We start from the raw sequence: 23,073 nt of genomic DNA, 5'->3' as shown, positions 1-23,073 counted from the left end.
TTACTTCCTATTGAATAATTTTGTATGTTAAATCGATAAGTATTATACCTGGATATATGGAAAGATGATGGATTTCTAGGACATTTATCCACCTACTTGTTCAATAAACAAAGTATGTTGATATACTTATACCTTAAGATAGATTTTCATCAAAAGACACGGCTTTACATATATAATATTTGTTGGAGGGGAAAATATTGTATATAATCTATATTTTATTCATCAGAAAATGGAGATCCCCCTGGTTTAACAGGGAAAAAAAAAAAAATTCGATATTTTGTTTCCATTATGCATAAAATAAATTTAAAAAGTTCTAGGTAAACTTTTAATTTCCTTTTTATTCAAATGAAAATATTTGCTTATAAATACATATATATTTACATAATATATTCTACTTTTAAATTGATCATATTTTACTTTGATAATAGTTTTAAATTTGAATTTTTTCATTGTCTAATAGTGTTAGCATTGTTCTTTAATTCTTAAGGAGGGAACATATAATTATAAAGTAATTACTAGTGGGTCTACGCTTGAAAGACAGAAAATTACAATGAGTAGTGATGAAAATCCTGTGTACAAACATATGGTCATGTTAGAAAAAAAAAGAAACCGGAAATCATCATGGTAACCCTGACAATTTGAATAATTTTTTGATTGGAGAGAAAGCTACAATCATCTGTGACAAGGGAGGAAAGAGAAAAGGAAATAAATAAAGACATTGGCAAGAATTACTTCGACTTCAATCCTCAATTCTACTCTGAGTCCAACAAGGACTTAGAATGACAGAGTGTGATAGGGAAATTTTCCCGGATCAGGAGGCAAAACCAAAACCTTCATAAATTTTATTAGCAAAGTACAATAAAAACTGTTATTGCAAAAACTTTTAGAAATCAGTCTTGGCAATAGATATTTAATATAGCTGCTTACAGGCTCTACCACAGACTTCATACGAGGGGGAAACTTGGCGCAGGTTGGGCCAATATAGTTGGCAGACATGTTGGCCCATTGCTTCTTGATGCTGGCCTTGAGCTCTAGCATATTTCCACGTGATGTCTTCACAACCTTGCTCTCTAAGACGCTTCACACGCTGAAGTCGAGGGGATTGATATTAGGACTTGTCCCAAAAGTTAGCAAAGTGCTCCTGCAGAAGTTCTGTGTCTTCAAGGTCGTATGGCTGGGGTCACCGTCTTTAGTCCACACATAGTTGTTCTCAGGATAGTTAGCTTTGAGACAGGGCAAGATTTTCCCCCTCAGGACCTTATAGTAGGTCTCGGCCCGATTTTCTTATTGGGGTTGAAGAAGAAAGGGTCTATTTTTTCCCATCAGAGGCACCGACTTCCAAACACATTTTTTGGGGTGGAGGTTTTGTCGTGAAGGTACCCTGGACTTCCTCAGGGGATGCTGCTATAAATCTGTCGTTTCTGTGGTTCAAAACCTGGTTGACTGTTTTGTCCAATCGTAAAATGAAGGTGCACGACATAGCTGACATTCTAAATATATCAAATAGCAGTGTGTTTACTGTTTTGCAAGAAAAATGGTCTATGAAAAAGGTATTCTCAAAGTGGGTGCTGTGTTTGTTCACAGTCGACCAAAAACTGTAACGTTTCGAGGACTGGGTGCGCTATTTGGAGCTGTTTCGTAGAAATAAACCGGAGTTCTTGAGTTGGTACGTCACAATGTATTAAACATTTTTATTTTAAAAAAAATGTATCATACTTGAAGGAGACTATGTTGATGAATAAAGTTTGCTAAAATATTGAGCTTTACTTAATTTGCCTTGAGACTTATTGAATAATGTGTTATAACATTAAAAAAGGTTCCCTCTTGCATTAAAGATTATTTTTAAATTTATCCATTATTTGATATATGAGAAGGTTAATATTATGGCCTTAGAAGTAACATCTATTAGTTTATTTTTCTTTAATTATTATACTTCATTTTTGCACCTAAAAGTATTGCAATTTGTGGCATACTCAAAGGGTCAATAAGAATCTTTCCTTTTTTGATAGAAATTGAAGATTATCATTTGACCAAGAATACAAATGTGATTAAGCCTGAAAATTATATTAACTTATTTTTGTGTTGACGGGCCACATATGTTTATGTGCACATATAATGAACTATTTCTGACACAAACGCACTTACTAATTGAACGTAAATAATGTGATTGGGAATTGATTTGTTGCGGAGTTAAGAGACATCCGAATAATTCCTGTTTATATTATTTCTAGCTACAGAGTGTGGTTTGTATATATTTCCTACATCTCATTTCTACTTGCGACTGATATAATAAAATGTCATAACAGCTAAGCTGCTCCCCCCTGCCAAAAAAAAAGACATTCTTCAAATTGTCAAAGTTTGATTTTTTTAATAAAAAAATCCAGAATTTAAAATTGAAATTAAATTTCATATATTATATTTTTTGAAAAGGAATTTCAAATATGAAATTTTTTTATAAATGCGAAGCTATTAAAAAAAAATTTAATTTGTGGAAATTTTTTTTTGAAAATTAAATTAAATTATTAATTTTCCCCCAAAAATTCAAATAGTAAATTTTTGGGGGAAAATTGAAAAATTAAATTTCAAATAATAAATTTTCTAGTAAAAAACAATAATTCCTTAATTTGGAGAGGACTACAACCCCTCCAGCCCACGCCCTGTTGACGCCCCTGGTCTAGGACAATGGGTCCATCCCAAGGGCTAACACAATGAAAGATATATTGGTGGATTATTGGACAATATTAAACCTGCAAAAAAAGTATTGCTACATCTATAAACTAAAAATATAGTCTTTGAGTCATATTTTTGTCTTATTTTGAAGGGACACTTCTTGAGGAGCACCCTGTAGGTCTATAAGGATTTTTGAAAAAGTTAAAAAAAAAAAATCACTTCTATTTATCCATCATAGTTATTTATGAGAATAAGCCTTCAATTGACGTATTTGATAGTTTTCCTCAATAAAATATGATTCATTGTTTTCATAAAAGTTTGATCGTTAAAAAGCGAGTGGCCATAATGTGTGTTTACATATTGTTAGATTAAATTGCTTTTTAAATCCATATTTCAAATAAATGTTCAATTTTTTTATTGCAGGATATTCAATTGGGTGTGGATACTGTGCGACTCATATGGGCTCTTGGTCAAGAAGATCCTCTAGGAGATTCTTCTGGTGTTCCATCATATCATACTCCATCCTTCAGAGGTGTCCGCTCCGTTTATTTGAAGGAACTGCCCTATAAGAAAATACATCCAACCCAAGAGAATGACGTTCTATCATGGGATTTAGTCGGCCGTAATCTTTTGCTACCCAATGATCACACGCACTACTGGTGTCAAATATTCAAAGCTCCAAAAATGAATAGGAAACATCACATGATTGGTGTAAGTATATTTTTATCCTTGGATTGTGAGGGGTTTCCTAATTCATTTGACATGGAAATGACTTTTATAGTCTCAAATGTCCTCTTTTGTGGCCTACATATATCAGTATTTTATATGGAGGGGGCACTCCCTTCAAATGACTTCCTTTTGGCTGTGGAGCTGGCTTTGAATGCTATAAAGTCCATATTTTTTACCATTATTAGTGCAAATGAATGTTTCAAAATACGCCTATAACCATCATCAGGGGTGTTATTTGGGAAGGGATGAGATGAAAGAATTATGGTTTTGTATTGGAAACTTTTTGTACCAGGATTATAAAAAAAATAAGGATTTTTTTTCTTAACAATGCCATTCTCCCAATTTGTATCATAATCAAATCCTTAATGATCAAATGGTTTTGTACAATAAATTGTTCAACAATCAAATTACCTACAATCATTTTACTTAACAATGTCAAGTGAACGTAAAATGACAACTCTATTGGACATATTTTAGATTGTTCGGGCATTTTGCAATATGCTCAATTTTCCACATCGCCCCTAACATAAATAAGGAGAAAGATCTATTACTCAAGTGGAAAAAAGAAAAAGAAAAAAGACTTTTATGTACATATCTAGAAAATTCCACGGTTATTCTTACATATAGATTTACTATTATTTTTTCTTTCAGTTTGAACCCGTTCTGCAAAAGGGGAATGAAAAGTATCTTCATCACATGGTCCTCTACGAGTGTCATGTTCACGATGGTTCTACAGAGAAATGGTTCGAGGCACATGTCGGAAAGGAAGGAGCTGCCTGCTACAGTCCCAATATGCCTCCGGAATGGTCTTTTTGTCTTGCAACGAATTCTTGGGCATGGGTAAGACTTGATAGTCTTCTATTATTTTAATACTACAAACTTTTTTGGGCGGAGATAAACAAAGGGGATGAAATTAGCAGATTTTTCGTAAATATGTCACTGAACTCGCATTTTTTTTCGAGGATGACTTGGAAATTGGTTTGAATTATATATGTGAATCTTGTAAAAGAGTTAATTTGATGTTTCGGCCTCCAGCGTCAATCACGTTCTGAATCTGGGTTTGGACGTTGGAGCAAACGTTGACGACAAGGTAGTTCTTTAGTACGTAAGTTGCTCAGGGAGTTGGCTGTACCCCCCCCCCCCCAAAAAAAAAATGTAGGAATTTTCCTTTTTACTATAATTATTTTGGTAAGGATGCAAAATTTTAAACCAAAATAGGGGAAATACTTTTTGCCTAAAAGTTTAATTTTTGAATTTTTTTCGTGAACAGCTGCGGGTGTTTTTTTTTTATTTATTTAATTTTTGTCAATAGCCATCATGTATTTTTGAAAAACATTTCCAAAAATTTCATAAATCCACTGTTGTTTGTAAAAAATTAAATATTTAGGAAAAACATTCGAAAAATTAAATTGCAAATATCAACTTTTTGAAAAATGTCTAATAAGAAGCAAACATTCCTTAATTTGGGTGGGGGGCTTCAGCCCACTCTCTGAGTACGCCACTGAGCGTGAGCTCTTCCATTTGTTTACATTCAACCTAGCCCCAGACAAATAATGCATTGGATTAAGGTCCGGACTTGAGTCTATCCATGACACATCCCTAATCTAAATTCATTATTTCTCTCCTATAAATTATTTGATAGCTTTTGCAGCCCCTTACACATACTAATAAAGTCCAAATAAAGTTAAATTACTCGCACACTGTTTGTAGCTGTTTATATAGTGAAGATGATACTAAATTACGTTGGTCATTCCCAATTCCCATAATTCACTTAAAAAAGCTATTTGCGAGGCCATTATTCCATCTACGTTTGTAATCCTATAGATTAAGTAACTTTTATAGATACATAGATATACAATGTGGACTCAATGCGGGAAATCATCAATAGTATTTTGATACTTCAATACCTATCTATGCAGTGAGAATAGGTAAATTATATCTCCCCCAGACATAACGGGATAAGATTTAAAGAAAACCCAATTTCACATTAAGTCTCTATATAGATATAGGGAAGACTAGGTAAAGTTTCAACTACGGGCTATAAACACTTTGAATTTTAAACTTCAACAAGATTTAATTTACTAATACAAAATTTATGCAGTAAATAGATGTGTGTCTGAGCTTTCTTAATCATTAGTGTATCTTGCCTTATCGACATTGATGGCTTCCAGGTGGAGACGGAAGTCAAGTCACCCGTTGATAATGTATTGTTATGAGGTCTTAGTGCTGGCTGACAGTGGCTTTGATGGCCTCGGTGTTTGGATGACAGACACTGAAGGCCTTCGGCTCGGGGCCGGAAGTATCAAAAAAGATTTTTAAAAAAACAACTCAAAAGAGTGATGAGCTTTTTTTAATTGCTTTTGTCAAAAGTGGTCTCTCCACCATCACAAGGCTCTTTCTACCCACATATTTGATAGCTCTCTGAACAGTCTGTTGTAAAACATGACATTGAAAATTTTATTCTGATAAATATAATTTTTCTATGGTTTTGGCACTACACGCCGGAGTAAAGATGTATTTGATCCTTGGCGATTTTGTAAGTTGACCCACTGATAAAGATTATAGAAAATAGTTTTCTGTAGATAGCTATCTATCTATGGTTTTAATATATTTTTCTTGAAAAAATTATTTATATATTTTTTCTTTTTGAACTGCTGTAGATTTTTAAATTTTTTTTTTCAAAAATTTTTAATATTTTGATAATAGTTATGGGTTTTTGAAAAAAAAATTTGCCAAAAAAATAAATTTTTTGTGAATAGCTGTGGATTTTTAAAAAAAATTTCTATAAAATTTAATATTTGTATATTTATTTTTAACAGCTAGGGATTTTGAAATTTTTTAAGAATAGCTGATTTTTGAAAAAAAAAATCTCAAAAATTTAATATTTGAATTTTTGTAAATTATTTTCGAAAAAATATCACCCCCCCAAAAAAAAAAAATGAATAAATAAAAATATAATCTTACAAACGGCCCTGTAATATGTTAATATTAATTGACCATTTAATGTTGAGATGTCAAGGACGAAGTCATACAAAATGTGAAAAATGCAAAATCAACCATTACTTTTGAACAAATTACTATTATTTGTTGTTGATTTTAGAAAAATGATTTTCGACAGATGTTTGATCTCTACCGAATGGCCACTCTACATAGTATACAGCTATGATGTAAATTTGATGGTTGATGCCACATTTGGATGCTCGAGAAAATGATCCTTTGCAACTGTTTGCAAGCGTGTCTTCCCTACGTAAATTGGAACATAAAAACGTCTGATTTAATTAATTTAGAGTTTTTCTTTAGTATTTTTGTATATCTTCTTTCTATATCTTTCAAATTGTATATATTTCTTGGTGTTTTATATCCTAGGCAGTGGGCTCAGAAGGGGAAACTCTCCCGGATCATGTAGGCATGCCATTGGGTGAAGAATTTGGTGGGGCGACATATTTCATGCTTGAAATACATTATGATAATCCATCGCGGGATCCTATTGAAGATAGTTCTGGTAAGTTCCTTATTTACTCATCATTTAGATTTTTTTAATATATCAAATCAAAAATCAAGAGTTGGAGAAAATCCCAAATATTTTTATCTTAATAGGTACAAACAGCCCGATATTTCATAGGTATATCTGAGTCAATTATTATAGGCTTTGTATTCAAATTTGTGGGATGAGTTAACATGCCCAGGATTTTTACTTATAATTTAGAATCTTTATTTGATTTATGAGACTTATATTGGACCAGATTTTGCGATAAAATTTTCAAAACTCTACAGTTATTCACAAAAAAAAAATCAATCATCACCAGTTCTTCAAAACAAATTTCAAACATTAAATTTTTTGGAAAAAAAAATTCAAAAATTAAATTTCAATTATTAAATTTTTTGAATTTTTTTTTAAATCTCTAGTTCTTTACAAAAATTTAAAATATTAAAATTTTTGGAAAATAATTTCAAAACTCCATAGCTATTCTAAAAAATTACAAAAATCTACATCTGTAGAAAACCAAAAATGAATTTTTGGTGAAAAAATTTCAAATATTAAATTTTATAGTAAGAAGAAAAAATTCCTTCATTTAAGGGTGCTACAGCCCCTCCAGTTCACCTCTTGCGGACGCCCCTGCATAAATTTGAATATTACGCCTATAATTGATTCAAATATGTCTATGAAAAATTGTATTATATATTATGTACACACATAAATTGGGATTTTCATCTGTTCTTGATTTGTATTCAAGATTGTTTTTATGTTCAGTCACAACATATATTCTATTATTATAATTTATATTTCGGGAAAAAGATTATACCAATGCTCTATTGGTTTTTATTTTTTATTTTGTGTGTTTCTCATCCTCAGGATAAATTAATGTCAGATATAATTCTTTATTTAAGGTTTCCCCGTTTCTTTATTTCTCTATTAATGATAAAAAAACTTCATTTAAGAGAGTTTACCCTGCAGGAGTTTATTATTTTCTTTGTGCTTTGAATATAATTATTGAATTCTGGTATTTTATTTTATTCTATGGTGTGTACATGTATGGCCCGTCAACATCAAAGCAAGCCCGAATGATTTCTTTGGATTTCAATTGTATTTTTCAACTATTTATTATCAATTTCTTTTCAGAAAGTGTGGGATTCCTAAAAACCACCGCCAATACATCCATAAACCCCTTTAATGCTAAAAAAAATTGTTTAAGCCCTTGGTTTGCAAATTGAAACACTAATTTTTTCTGTGGCTTTACGCCATTTAACACTTTATAAAAAAAAATGCTACGTTACATGCAAATAACATTATTTGTATTAAAATACTTGTTATTTCTTTGTTTCTCAAGATCACTTCTCTCTGTCCATTTTTCTTCTCCCTGTTTTTACATCCATATTACTATGTCTACCATTCTACCTTCATTCTTTGTTTCTATTCAGCCTTGCAACGTGTGTACATTCTATTAGTGTTATATAGAAAAATGATTGCCGGGGCGTCCGCAGGATTATATAACCATAAAAAAATTAATTATTTGAAATTTAATTATATTCCCAAAAAATGTAATATTTGAAAAAATTTTCTCAATAATTTAATTTTTTGTGAACAACTGGTGATTATTGATTTTTTTTTCAAAAAATTACGGGTTATTATGGGAAAAAATTTAAAAAACCCACAGTTATTTTAAAAAAATTAAATATTTTGCGAAATTTTTTCAAAAATCTACAGTTATTCATAAAAAATTTGAAAAATTAAATTTCAATGATAATTTTTTTTTTTTTTTTTAAATGTCAAATATTAATTTTTTTTGAGAAAAATTTGAAAAATCTATAGGTATTCAGAGAAAATTTAATTTTTTTGGAAAAAAAATTTGAAAATTAAATTAAATTTCAAATATTAAATTGTTTGAAAAAAAAATCAAATGATAAATTTTGTTATAATAAGCAAAAATTCCTTAATTCGAGGGCTGCAGCCCCTCCAGCCTACTCCCTGTGGACGCCCCTGGATTGGAACATTTAACCTTTTTTGATTTTTCTTCAAGATTGTTTTTATCTCAGCTCACTACATTTCTCTTGAAATATCTAGGAGTGTTAACTGTGGTTTCAATTATTTATTTTGATTTATTATACTTTATTTGTCCCTATCTAATAACCTCTCAAAAAGTATCCAAATATTTATAATCATTTCATCTTGACTATGCATCAAGTAGAAGATTTTGCAGCGCCTCCACGGGGTTATTAAGAGTTATCCTAGTTTAGAGAAATTGACGAGAATTCCTTCTCAAAGAATAAAAGATATGTACTCAATTTTCATAAAATAAAGAAAGCTCTAGGTTGCTATAGTGTTGATGGGCAACAAGATATGAATACTTCGTTGTGGCTTATTATTTGTGGGTTTCCGTTGTATGGTTATTTTACTTTAAACTTACATTTTATTTATTAATGGGATTCTTTCACTATCATTTAATAAGTGAGAGTTTGATTCTGATTCGTTGGTACACATATGTGGCTTCTCAATATAAAAACAACCTTGTACATCAATCAAGAAAAAGAGAAAATTTCGATTTATTTTTAGACCTCTAATATATATATATAGCCCAGTATTTTATAAATATTTTTGGTCAATCATAGACTTATTTTACCCAATAATTTGAATTATAGTTTAGAATCTTTTTATTTATTTAAGAGACTATTATTGGACCCGATATGTGGCCTCTTTCAAATAGATAATATCTATTAATTTATTATTGTTTTATTGTGAGAATCAGGAAATCTTGGTTGGGCAATTTTATAGTGATCGGGGCCTGGGGGAAAATATTAACTTACCGCCCCTAATTTTTATTAATATTTAATTTCAACAATAATTTTTTTTTTGTTTTTTCAAATTATTATTTAAGAAAATATTTTCGTATTTACATTTTTTTTTTCATATGACCTTTTACTAGGAAACTAAATTATTCATACTCTTTGCGTTTCCAGTTTTGTATAATAAAGAGCAAAGCCCCTGTAAGTACCTCTCCATATTCCCTCTAAAATATTCACGGGATGTGGGTCTCAGTACTAGACCAGTTGAGAACTCCTTATTTAATAGCTTTAAAAATAAGTAAAGCTTAACGATTGCATCTTTATTTTAGACATGATGCTAAAGAAAGACGATCTTTTTTGGAAAAAAAATCAGCCTAATAGATGGTCACCACCCTAATAAGGTCCTAAATTTTAAAGCACCCTCTACAGGCATCATTTCACTAATGTTATGGTGAAGCATCGTAGTTTACCTTTTGAATAAGTTTAATAAAATTTCAAGTGTAATTTGGCCAAATGAAACTCTAAATTAGGCTTATTAGAAAGATAGATTGATTCATGATGAGGCCATTGGTAGATTTATCAAAGATTGTTTTATGGGACAGCAATTACCTGATATTCAGATTCATCCTTCAAATTTAGGACTGGGCCTGACCTCAAAATTTTGGGACAGATATATCCCTAGTTTTTATTCATAAACAATTTAGCTATTCATTACTTTTCTAACATGGTTTCTTTTATAATGATGACGTCACATGAAAACGCTTATAGTAACTTTGTGTAATTGTATTTATTAGTCGTAAATCGGGTCTGCCTTATCAGATTTCATTCGATTGCATTTGATTTTGTTTCAAAGATTATGTACTAAGACATAGTGTGATTCATTAAGGGGACATATGCATACTACGTGGTCACTTAAAAAGTAGGGGTAAGACGTTCTACCACGTCACTCCTCGTAGAGAAGGGGAGGGTCAGCTTTAAAACAATGTTTTGGTAGTTTGATACTCGTATATTATTACGGGCTTCCTGTTTATAGATCCAATTGGTACTAGGAAAACTGCCGGGGGAAAATTTTTGCCATGATAAAAGAAAATTACCTATTGACCCGGAGATAGTTAGAGGGGTTCCTTGTATGTATGTGATGGTTTGACAGTAGTTTTTAAGGATCCAGGGATTCCCTCAAGTACCCCTGTAAACACAATTGCTGACAACTATTTTTTTATATTAAAGGGGGTTCCTTGGATGTATGTGATGCTTTGGCGGTTTTTTTAACTATCCTTCACGACCACCTGGACCCAGGCTAACGTGAGGGCTTTGAACTAGTTTATGGTGTTACATGGATTCCTTGGATTTAATGGACACTACCCCCGAGATGAGAGTATTCCAGCATATTTTAAGAGACCCTAAACTAATCCCCCCTCAGATATTGTAATAATATTGCTCACACTTGAAGGTACTCCCTTGGGGGATGGAAAAAACAGATATCTTTATATATTTGTCTTCAATAATATTAAGCGAGTTTATTATTCATCATGAAGTTTAAGTTTGAACAAAATACGGGTAATTTTCCTAACTGGCAATTTTCCTCCAGGACAATTTTCTCTAGGGCAGTTTTCCGTTCATTATTCAAATTTATGATTAAATATATTTACAGGTATAAGAATATTCTATACTCCAAATCTAAGAGAACATGACACGGCTATGCTTCTTATTGGAACAGAAGTTAATTTCCTTCATCTTATACCGCCTCATCAAGAAGGTTTTACGAGTCTGGGACGTTGCGTATCGGATTGTACTAAAAATGTAAGTAATCTATTATTTGTATTTCGTTGTTTTTTTACATCGATTAGGGATGAGAAAAGTAGTATAATTTGTAGCGATGGGACGATTAATCGGAATCGGAGTATTGTGTATGTTTTCTGGAATCGAGGCATCGGGAAAATAATGTGTAATGTGTGATTCTGATTCTTACGTATTATTATTTATTACTTTTCAAAGTTATGAAGACAAATTGTTAAATATATCCGTCAAGATATGAAAATCTGTGAATTTTTTACTTGAATCTCATAATTTTAAAAATATTTTATTGAAATAATTTAACATAAAAAATGCTTGAAAACTGAGAAGTAACAATTCAACACAAATTAAGCGTGAGCAAAAGTGTTCTAAACGCAAGTTTTGTAAAGGGATCAGGTATTTGCCAAATTTGTCTTTGGAAAGTTTGCCGTCGGATTACTCGCCCCCGGAAAATTCGCCTGGGTAAAAGCTCGCTCGGCAATAGGTTAGACCATCATGTAATCGGACTTGCTAGAAGTTTCAATCTGATGTATTGTACCGAATTATGGACAAGACAAAAAACGCAATTACTCATAATCTATGACGTCAATATTGCTAGAATTTTCAATTTGATGTATCACACCGACTGCTGGGCAAGAAAAACAGATTATGACAAAAAAAAGCAATCACTCATCTACTATGACGTCAATACTAAAAGCGTGTTCGCGTGAGTCGTAATCGCGTTACGGTATAATCCTGTAGTTCTGTTAACCTTGGCCCGGCAGAGAAATCGTTTTCTTTTGTTTAATGTAAATATTATTTAGATTAAACAAAGGAAGGGATTATTTTATCAATTTAATTCTAAGAAAATATGTATTTTTAACTATTATTTAAAATATTAAATAATCAGAATTAGAATCGGGAGTTGTTTTTTCTTAATCGTCTTATCACTCATAATTAGAGAAAAATATTTATTTTTGCATTGTAATGGTTAATTTTTAATTTTACTATGGGAATAAGATTGTATAACGACGTAATAACATATCTTTAATACATTTTAGGGCCAGGAATATACTGAAACTAGATAATAGATAGATACATTTTTGAAAGGCAGTAAGGAGTAAGTCCTTTTATTCGTTGGTCCCATTTTTACATCCAGTAATTTACTATACAGAGCTTTGCATGGTCATTTATTGGTCAAATCTAATAAAAATTTGTGAAGGTGTTACGAGTGATATTGTGTTTTGATTCATCTGACGTGACCTCGTCCAGCTTCAATAACCTTTTTCATCCTTGGTATGAGTTATACTGCAGACTTGATTATATGATCAGCTGTGATCATCCTGTAGTTCTTGATATTGCTACCCTTTAGGACAGTGTTTCCCAAACTTTTTTGAGTTTGACCCTTAAAATATGTTGCTCGACACTGTTAGACCCTTAACCTCTCTTTGAGAGATGAATATAAAAAAATGGAATGCATTTTATCCAAATAGATGACTGAAAGGCACTATAAAGTTCAACACAGAGGCAAATAATATATGTTATATTACTATATTAATCAAAAACACATATTGATAAAAATAAGAAATACCTCGTCCAAATAATTGAACATATTGTAAATAAAATCAACGACGGTGATTAAAGTCAAAATTGAGACTCACAAATAAAGAACACTATAGGTTGTGGATGTGACGATAGGTTTATAAACGAATCAAGGTTATAAAGTGACGTATTTGCTCTGTGCATTGAGCAAAACAGGTCTATTCCAGGTTTAATCTTGGAGACAGCAACTCGAAGATTATCCTCTACATAAGGCAGCGATCTGTATTTATTTATAATGTAAGTTAATAAGGAAAAGATTTGCCCACATAAATCATTGATTCAGAGGGTATTAGTAAATCTAAAGCTGCATTAGCAAACAGGGGGTACTCATTCATCAATGAAATCCAGAATTCGTCAAGTGTTTTAGAATCAAAATCTGTTTTTAGTGTTTGTTCACATGAAGTTTGATAAACGCTTCTTTTATGTTAGACGACTGATGATTAGCAGTGACTTTTTAAAATGATCTAGAAGATACTTTTATAAAATAAGTACATTATCATTATTTAAGTTTTGATTCCACTCAAAGTTATGCCAATTGTAATGTAATATAAATTATATTGTTCTTTTTTTTAAATCATCTTGTAGCCCCTCTATTGTGTCCTGCGACCCCCATTTTTGGAACTGCTACTTTAAGGAACTAACACTGCTTTAGGAGCAGAATGTTCAAATCTGGGTTATTGCTAGTCCAGATTTCAACCTTCATGAAAAACGGGACCCTCTCAGATAAGAATGACTGAATTGTCTTGGAGGGATGACTTGGGCCATATGTTCCACATTGTTCAGGCCAAACTTGTCCTCCTTCGAGATTAGAAAGACGTCTATTAGGATTTTCAGGTATTGAGAAGGGTGGATTTTTAGTCCAGCCTCGATGAAATGTGGAGGCATGATGGAACTATAGATGTCCTCAGCTCCAAAGACCATGACTTTTGCCAGATTATTGGACTTCAAAATGGCAAGACTTCAGTTTGGCGGATTAATTGGCATTCTCACTGCACATTTATTCAAAACACTCTATATCGAAACATAAAAAGTCGACAAAATTACATTGAAACTCTTTTTTAAAGATATATTTTATCATAATTAAATTGATGAATGATTATAATAATTATTCATGTGGAAGAAGGAATTGAGATAGATTGAATATATATTATGTATGCAAAAAACCAAAGTTTCTATATATCTAAATACTGGGTGTAAACTAAAAATTTGCACATTGTTTCCATATTATTTTCCTGAAGGTCTCATATATTTCTTGTAATATACAATATGTTACAAAATAACATATTTTACACAAAACGATTTTCAATACTTTGAGCTATTTCTCTATTCAACTCTGGCACCATCGCCTTTTGATATGGAGTAATCTTCTTACGGAAATAGACATAGGACTAACGGATGGAGTCCGAATCTATTTTAATCAAGGCATAGACAACAACTATCTTCATTGACTCTACACTTCCACAACTTTCTCTATATGCCTTCATTTTAATATGGAGGCAGAACAAATAATCAAATGCCATCCTTCTTTTCATCCTCATTTTTTACATCATTAACAGTCTCCCTGGCCACTCCAATTAGCATTAAACTCTCAAATGGAGTGTGTCCTGCACGAAGTAAAGTTCTGATCTTGAGTCTCGTATCCCACTCTCTGATACCATTGTAAACTCAATTAAAAAATAATAAGTGTTCTGATAACTGATATTTCATGGATATTAGTGAACACGGCTAATTAGTTTGGAGACGTGTCCTTGGGTGAGCAATGAACAAAATAATTCACTCCCTTATTATTGGACCAAAAATACATTGTGCGCAGACTGCACAAAAAGTAATGGATCGAAGTAACTCAATCAGGGTAGACCCTTGAAAGGTATTCTGGCAGTGGTAGACGCTAGAAAATCTGGGTCCTGAAGGACGTGAACACGCCGATCACCAGAAGTCCGGCCAAGTTGATTATGCATAATGTCAAGGTTCTCAATATCAACCGGCCAACCGGGTCAATAGAGGCCATAAATTGTTGACTTGGTTAAAGTATAATGGGTCAGTTTAGCCACTCTCCTACAACGCTTTTAGGCCCAGGTTGGAGACAATCCTAAAGGTCTAAAACCGGTCTATGATTTTCAGACCGAAGGCAATCCTATTATTTATTTATACTCTAACAACAAAGCAAAAGAAACAGATATTTATTAGATTTTTTTGTGTGTTGGATATTTTGTCATTTTATTTTACGATATCCTTGCTTGTTATATTTTTTATTTGTTTATTTGTTAAGGAAACGATGTTTGTTGGAGACTGTAAATAGATTGAACCATCATTTTTCAATGTCCTATTCCAATAAGAGGCTCAAACGATATAGGCACGGGGTGGGAACTAAAAATTTACTGACTCATATATTTCAAAATTCGTGGAATCTAAAGAGTGTTGTGTCGGTTCTTATTTAGGACTGCAGTCTTGTCCAGTCCCATTCCACCCCTATCCAATCCCACGTATTAGTTCTCAGATGGTAAAATCGATCCTGCTTGACGTTGTTGACTGTGAATTTTTGTTTTTATAAGATATGGTCTTTTTTTTAATTTACTATTCCATAACATTGCAATTAATAGTTTATTGACTTATCTATAACGAGTGATCTATTAAAATCTGATCACTTTGAATTTTAAAATTCAAAAATACAGAATTGATTAATTAATTAAGAATAAAATTTCAACTAAATTAATACCATAAACAGATATGTGTCTGAGCTCTCTTAATCATTAATATAGTGGCCCCAATAATGGCTCCAGGCGGCGGTGGAAGACCTAACAGACATTATGGATATAGTCATCTGTCATGGCGTCCCAGTGCTGGCGGACAGTGGCTTTGATGGCCTTGGTGTTTGAATGAAGGGCACTGTTGGTCTACCCCTTGACATGCACCCAAAAGGAGAAGTGGAGGAGTTGTTATCAGGGCTTTAGAGGGGTCAAAAGTGTCAAAAAAAAGAGTTCAAAAGAGTCTTGCAACGAAAGAGATGGGCTTGTTTCATTGCTGATGTCAAAAGTAGCCTCTCCACCCTCACATGGCGCTTTCCATCCACTTATTTGATAGCTCTCTAGACAGTCTGGTGCGAAGCCTCGAGATATCTTGCATGCACACTCATGGACTTGAGAGAATGGGCTTAGATTGTTTTTTTTTTTTAACTCCTTCGGGTCCAGTTTGACCTTTTTGATCGAGTTTTTCTTTCTCTTCAACGTTTCTGACTGCTTGGAGTGCGCAAATGGAAATTCGTCGATCACGTTCAAGGGTCATTTTCTCGATTCGTCCGTGAGCTAGAGAGTTCAGGTTTGTTTTGTTTTGTAACTAATTTTTTATGCTTTAATATATCGAAATATGAATTAATTTCAATCACTTAACCTTCATTAATTGTTGAATTAGTAAATGTTCAGATTTCAATGGACCATCCGGTATATAGTGCCCCCTGATGTAAATTATATATATTTTTTGAAAGAAGAAATAATAATGTAGTCGTATTAATGAATTATTCTCTGTATACAAAAAAAAAACACTGTTCTTGTAAGTTTGTGTTATTGGTCTCTTATGTAATATATATTATAATTCAGGTACATTTACAGTATTTGTTAAGATTTGAATTAAATATAAGAGCTGCTATGTTATAATGAATTTTATTTGTTTATGTTATGAGCGCTCTGAAGACTAAAGTACTCAGCAACTATCCCAACATGTAAAGGGTTTTTCATTAACAACGCTCACATTTTTTTTTAAATAAAACGAAAACGGTTTAAGATATCGACAATTTCTTTATTTGCCGTTAAAATACATTTAAGTTAATTTATGAATGAAATTCGATGTTGTTTGAATGACCACCACGTGCACGTTTTACGAAGTCCAATCGTTGAACTCAATTTTTGGACTACTTTTCCGCATAAATTGGATGAAACTGCAGCAATTTCGCGTTGAATATTTGTTCTGAGCTCTTCTAACGTCGACGGATTATTGGTGTAGACCAGGGCTTTCACGTGACCCCAAAGAAAATAGTCTAAAGGCGTTAAATCGCACGAGCGAGGCGGCCAATTGACTGGTCCATTTCTGGAGATAAGACGCTCACCAAACTTACTCTTCAATAAATCGATTGTAACATTTGCTGTGTGGGAAGTTTCACCGTCTTGTTGAAACCACATATCGTCCAAGTCCATGTCTTCCAATTCAGTCCAAAAAAAATCGGTTATCATGGCGCGGTAACGATTTCCATTCACAGTAACATGGCGATTGTCATCGTCGACGAAAAAGTACGGCCCAATGACACCGCCAGCATGCAATCCACACCAAACAGTAATTTTTTGGGGATGTAATGGCGCCTCATGAATCACGTGTGGGTTTTTTTCCGGCCCAATAGCGCATATTTTGCTTGTTAACAAAGCCATTGAGCCAAAAATGTGCCTCATCGCTGAAGATGATTTTACGTTGAAAATCAAGCTTTCGAATTTTCCTTCAGCTCATTTTACGAATTCCCGACGTTTGAAGTAGTCAAGCGGCTTCAGTTCTTGTGCCAACTTGATCTTATACGGATGTAGGCCAAGATCTTTTCGCAAAATTCGCCACAACGATGTCACAGAGATACCCAATGATTGAGAACGGCGCGTAAGAGACAAATTTGGGTTATCTTGAATTGATGCGCTTGCGGCAGCAATATTTTTTAAACTTTGTGCATTTCTTTGTCTCACTGGCACAAGAACATTATTTAGCGTGTAAGTGGACTCAAATTTTTTCACCAAACGTTGAATTGTTGATTTTGCAGGTCGATTACTTTGACCATAAATTGGCATTAACGCTCTTAAAGTATGGATCAAGGACTCACCACTTTTGTAATAAATTTTAATAATTTGCTAGCGTTGCTCAAGTGTGTACTGCTCCATGATGAAACAACAATTATTTTTAAGCACAGCTGTCAAAGAAACAATAACAAATATGACGTCGTTTTCGAAACCTATCAACGTAAAATGTGAGCGTCCCTATTGAAAAACCCTTTAAATAAAAAAATCTCAAACTATTTTTATTGTTTTTGAGGCAAGAGTATATATGAATTGATATAAGTATTACGTAGTTTCGTTTGAATCTGCTTATGAAAACACTGAGAATATATTGTGGAGTTATCTTCTATTTTAATGAATGCAAAATTTATCTTTTAGTCGAGGGCTCATTACTCCGGGTTAGGGCGGGTACTACAGCAAGTTTTTGAGATTCTTTGAAAATGGGTACATTTTGAGGGACTCCCAAACGGGCCCTCGTACTCCCGAAAGTATTAAATTTCACATTTGTTGTTGTTGTAATAAACACCTTAACCATAGAATGTCCCTACTACCATAGTATCAGTGATGGTGACATGATTGAAGAGAAAAATAGCTGACAGTATTTGAGATATTTTTGTAAAAAATAATATTATTTTGGGAATATATATTATGAGTAATTAATACATATTTTATTTTATATCCTGTACAAAAGCAATACGTACTTTCTTTTATAAAAACGTCTCATTGATTTTGTGATAAATGGTGCGTCAACATAAAAACGATCTTGAACAAAAAACGAGAAAATGTCAAATTTCTTTTTTTATATCACATTCCGCTAATGTTTCATAGCCATATTTGAGTCAATTATAGGCTTATTAATCAAAATACTGGGATGAGTTAAGATACCCAAAAAAAATTAGATACAGTTTAAAATCTTTATTCGATTTAAGAAACTTATATTGGCTTCGATATGACCACTTTCAAATCAGTCAATTTCTTATTCTTTTATTATAAGGATCCATTTGGGCTACTTTTAAATCTACTCTAAAGTATTCAAGTCCCCCGCCCCCCCAACATTGGTTTAATTTTGGGGAAAATTTACGATAATTCGTAAAAAAAAAATAATAATAGTAATTCTTAATCAATTTAGAGAAAAATAATTCTAGCTTGTTTTTGTATTCAACCGCCACATTTAAGACGTCTAACCCTTTACGCCATGAATTAAATGTAAATGAAAATATGAATATTACGGTGTGAATAGTTCATATTTGTATTTTTTTCTTCGACAGTCTAGAAAAATCTATATCTATAAAAGTAAAAATTGTCAGTTGATACCGCGGATGTAACTAGAAACAACCACCAATAAAAACTGTTGTATTGGTCTTAATCTCACCTGATAATGTGCTTTAATGACATAAATGGATACTTTCATGAATATACATGATTGTTTACAACTACTTCGAGTACCATGAATTTTTTCCATCCAGTAAAGTTGAACAGATGTCACGGAGAAATAAAATTCACGTATATGTACCACCAACGTTTTTCTTCTGACTGAAAAGTGGTGCACTTTTCTGATGCAACACTAACTTAATACGTAAACAGAACCTTTTCTCTACATGACTCGTTCTATTTCTAAGATCTACTTCTTTATTTATTCTTTATATATGTATTTTATTATTAGATGACGAATATTATTCTCATACGGACTTAAGGTTGAAGAAGTTGATGTGGATATTTTATTCAATCTTACAAAAGAGCCTTATATAATATGTATATTTGGTATGTGAGAAAATAAAAACACTTTTTTTTCCTATTTTAATTAAAATTAATTATTTTATTTGTAGAAAAAATAGTATTTTAAAAGCTGTTGAGAAAATATTTAAATTATGGTCTACGTTTTTAGAATATTAATTTATATAAACATGAATGTGTGCTTAGAGAGTGAGTTTAGCATTCTGATTTTTTATTTATTTAATTAATTAGGATAATTAACAGCTCATATTATACGCTTGAGTATAGAAAAAATTGTATAAAATCCATGGAAGTAAATATAATGTGACATACTCCAACCACATTTATATCTCGGACATCGACGTCAAAAGTTATGACATATCCCTTTTTATCCGTATTTCGGAATTACGCTAATTGAAAAGAAAATTAGAAATGGTTTTTTGGGTTTTTTTTTAAAAAAAAAGTCATCTGAAATAAATTAAAATTACATATTATTTTTCTATAACAACAAAAAAATGAATTAAAACTAAAATTAATGCGCAATTACTCCCAGAAAAGAGGAGGAGTGGATTGAAGGGCTATACCCTTCTCCCAAAATTAAAGAATTTTGTTTTTTTACTAAAAAAAACAAAAATTCGGTCAGGATGAAAAAATTTTACGCAAAAATAGAGCTAATTTTTTTTCTTTTGAAAGATATATTTTCTGAAAAATAAGCAGTCATTTGGGTAAATTTTGTAAGAGAGCAAAAAATTAAATATATGAAATTTTTTCAAAAAAAAATTATTTTATGAATCTTTTTTTTTCATGCCCCCTTGTTTCGGTATTTCGGATCTTGTGAGAGGGGGGTGAGTCTCGTTGAAACAGGAACTTAACCAGATTGGCCTCAACTATTATCTAAGGTATCACTTGGTACGTTCACAGTACCTGTCGGCACCCATCATCTCCTTTAGGTCAAAGAAGATGTACGGCATGACACTGCCGTTGCTCCCAATGACCCCAAGGAGCATGATGCTGGCCGAAAACTTGGTTTTAAAAACGTGGTGGACATAAGCTCTCTGTGGCCAGCCATCTATATAAGGTTATATAAAAAGGTTTTGTGATTAAAAATGTGCCTTGTTTGTAGGAATGAAAATGCTATGATAATTTAAATTCTGGAAGCACGAAAATTACTAATGTAATTAGTCACAGAACCTCTTTTTGAGGGGAGAGCTCTAAAATACTAGAGTAACACCGTGCGCAAAGTTTATTTGGTACAATCTATCCATACAACTGTCGCACTCTGGATTGTTCTTAAAAATGGAGTTGGATTATTAAGGATATTTGTCAGATATATTTAGGTGTATATATGTTTATGCATTGCAAAAAAAAAAAAAAAAAAAAACACACACACTTCAGAGTTCATTCCTTAAATATATATTATTATACCTAAAATCTGAGTAATATACCAAGTTGGATATTCCATGCTTATTTTCCGAGTAAATATGAAAAAAAAGATTCATTCACAGTGCACATATCTTGCAAAAAATATCCTAGTTTTAATTATAATCTATAATATATTAATAAAGCAAAGCTTGTCTGAATGCATGTATAATCGTACACATATGGGTATTTACAATAACATCATCTCTTGCTTCCTTCAATCTAAAAGGATGTTCCATTAAGGAAATTAAGGCATTTTATTATGTGTTCATGAGGTAAAACTTGAGTATTTAGTGAGCTGATATAATATCACTGAATAAAGTAATTTTGCATAAAATCTTAATAATTTGTGGTGAAAAAATACTCATAAAGTAACATTATTCAACTTAAAATCCATCTACCGATTAAAGAAACTAGATTTATGTTATCCGTATAGTAATTTTTAATCTAACAAATAACAATTTAGTCATATTCATGAAATATTGTAGGGGGTTTTGCATGTAGCATCGAGCGTGCGCTTTATATTAAAAGAGAAAAGAAAATAAGTACTTTATACTTCAAAAATAATGAATGTACATTAGGTTTAGTAACGAATGTGTGTTGCTAAAGCTTTGTCAGGTAGTGCTCTAGAGTAGTGATGAATATTTTGTGTATTTTTGGCATGAAAAAAAAAGAGAAATAGAAAATCCTCAGAGTAACCCTGACAATTTGAAGAATGTTTTAGAGGAGAGCAGCTTAGCTGTAATGACGTTTCATTAGATCAGCTGTGACAATGGAGCAGGAGAGAAGGTAAATAAACAAGGACATTAGCTAGAATTTTCCGATGGCGATCTCCAATTCTATAATGAGTTCAAGAAGGACTTACAAATATAACTCCCAAACAAATCCACCTGGGTACTCTCCGTCTCTTTTATGAGCCCAAACGAACGTTCAATCAGGTTTTGAATATTATTGAATCTATTTAGGAAAAGAAATTTCATCCAGCTATAAAAAATCACACGATTTACATCACCACTCTAGAGATTATAGAGATATAAGTTGGAATTAATCCGATGACGATCCTAAATTCTACTCCGAGTCCAACAGAGACTTGCACTTATAACTTTGCAATAAATCCTCAGTGTTAGTGTTTATTTTTCACGCAGTAGTGATTACTTTATGGTTACATGTTCTCTCATGAGGAATAATAATAAAAGCTTTGATAAATAAAAAAACATGTATATAGTTTGCAATTACCAAAAGCCCCTCCATCTTCTTCCGATAACATAATCGGTGAACTAAAAAGTGCTGAGTGTTTTTTTATAATACAAGTGTGTAAGTTTCAAGTTTCCACACTGTATAGCAATGCATTTTCTAGGATAGGATGTGAGAAAATAATCATTGGGATTGCGGGTGATGAAGAGGGTGGAAAGGAAACTTCTCTTTTCTCCTATTCAATGATGAGGGCTTTCTTGTGGTTATGTATGTAACTTTTGTTTCGTGTTGTTGTTTTGAACCCTTTCTCATTTGTTCATCGTAGAAATTTTTCTAAAAGTTTTAAAGTTTGCACATTTATAAAATATGACGTAGACATAACTCAACATGTCACCCCCTAACAAGTTTTGTTGATCCCTAACGTAATTTCATATCCTCAACATTTTTATATACATATATATTTTTTTTTATCAATATTGAGTTACATGTACGCCAAAGCCTTTTAAATGTGTGTTTTTCTAGAAATGTTTGAAGGACACACATACATTGGGTTGTAAATCTTAAGCATTGTGGTTATGTAAAAAATAAACAAACTGGAAATTATGAGGGTAATTTGACAATTAAAAGAAGGTTTTGGAGTAGAAGAGTTTGGCTGTTATGACGTTTGAAATATGAACACTTACAAATTCAATAATAAATGAAGGATGAGTGATTAAAATTAACTCATACTTCGATATATTAAAGCATGAACAATTAGTTACAAACCTGCGCCTCTCTATTTTACGTAGAAGTTGAGTAAATGACACTTGAACGGGATTGACGAATTTCCATTCATGCACTCCCAGCAGTTCAGCTTCTTCAAGAATGCCGTATACGTTATGGAATTGCC

The 23,073-nt window shown here is 32.2% G+C and overlaps 1 protein-coding gene across 3 annotated transcripts in view; it reads left to right on the top strand.

The window, feature by feature from the left end:
• LOC121119634 (DBH-like monooxygenase protein 1) overlaps positions 1-23,073 on the top strand; it is an 82,576-nt gene that overhangs the window by 28,878 nt on the left and 30,625 nt on the right. For all 3 annotated transcript variants that reach the window (XM_040714353.2, XM_040714355.2, XM_040714354.2), the window contains exons 2-5: positions 3,094-3,381; positions 4,051-4,239; positions 6,766-6,901; positions 11,333-11,481. In XM_040714353.2, the coding sequence (XP_040570287.1) occupies positions 3,094-3,381; positions 4,051-4,239; positions 6,766-6,901; positions 11,333-11,481 (762 nt within the window). The remainder of the gene's footprint in view (positions 1-3,093; positions 3,382-4,050; positions 4,240-6,765; positions 6,902-11,332; positions 11,482-23,073) is intronic.

Source organism: Lepeophtheirus salmonis, chromosome 6 (assembly GCF_016086655.4).
Source record: "Lepeophtheirus salmonis chromosome 6, UVic_Lsal_1.4, whole genome shotgun sequence".
NCBI lineage: Eukaryota > Metazoa > Arthropoda > Copepoda > Siphonostomatoida > Caligidae > Lepeophtheirus > Lepeophtheirus salmonis.
This window is presented reverse-complemented; position numbering and strand designations above follow the sequence as displayed.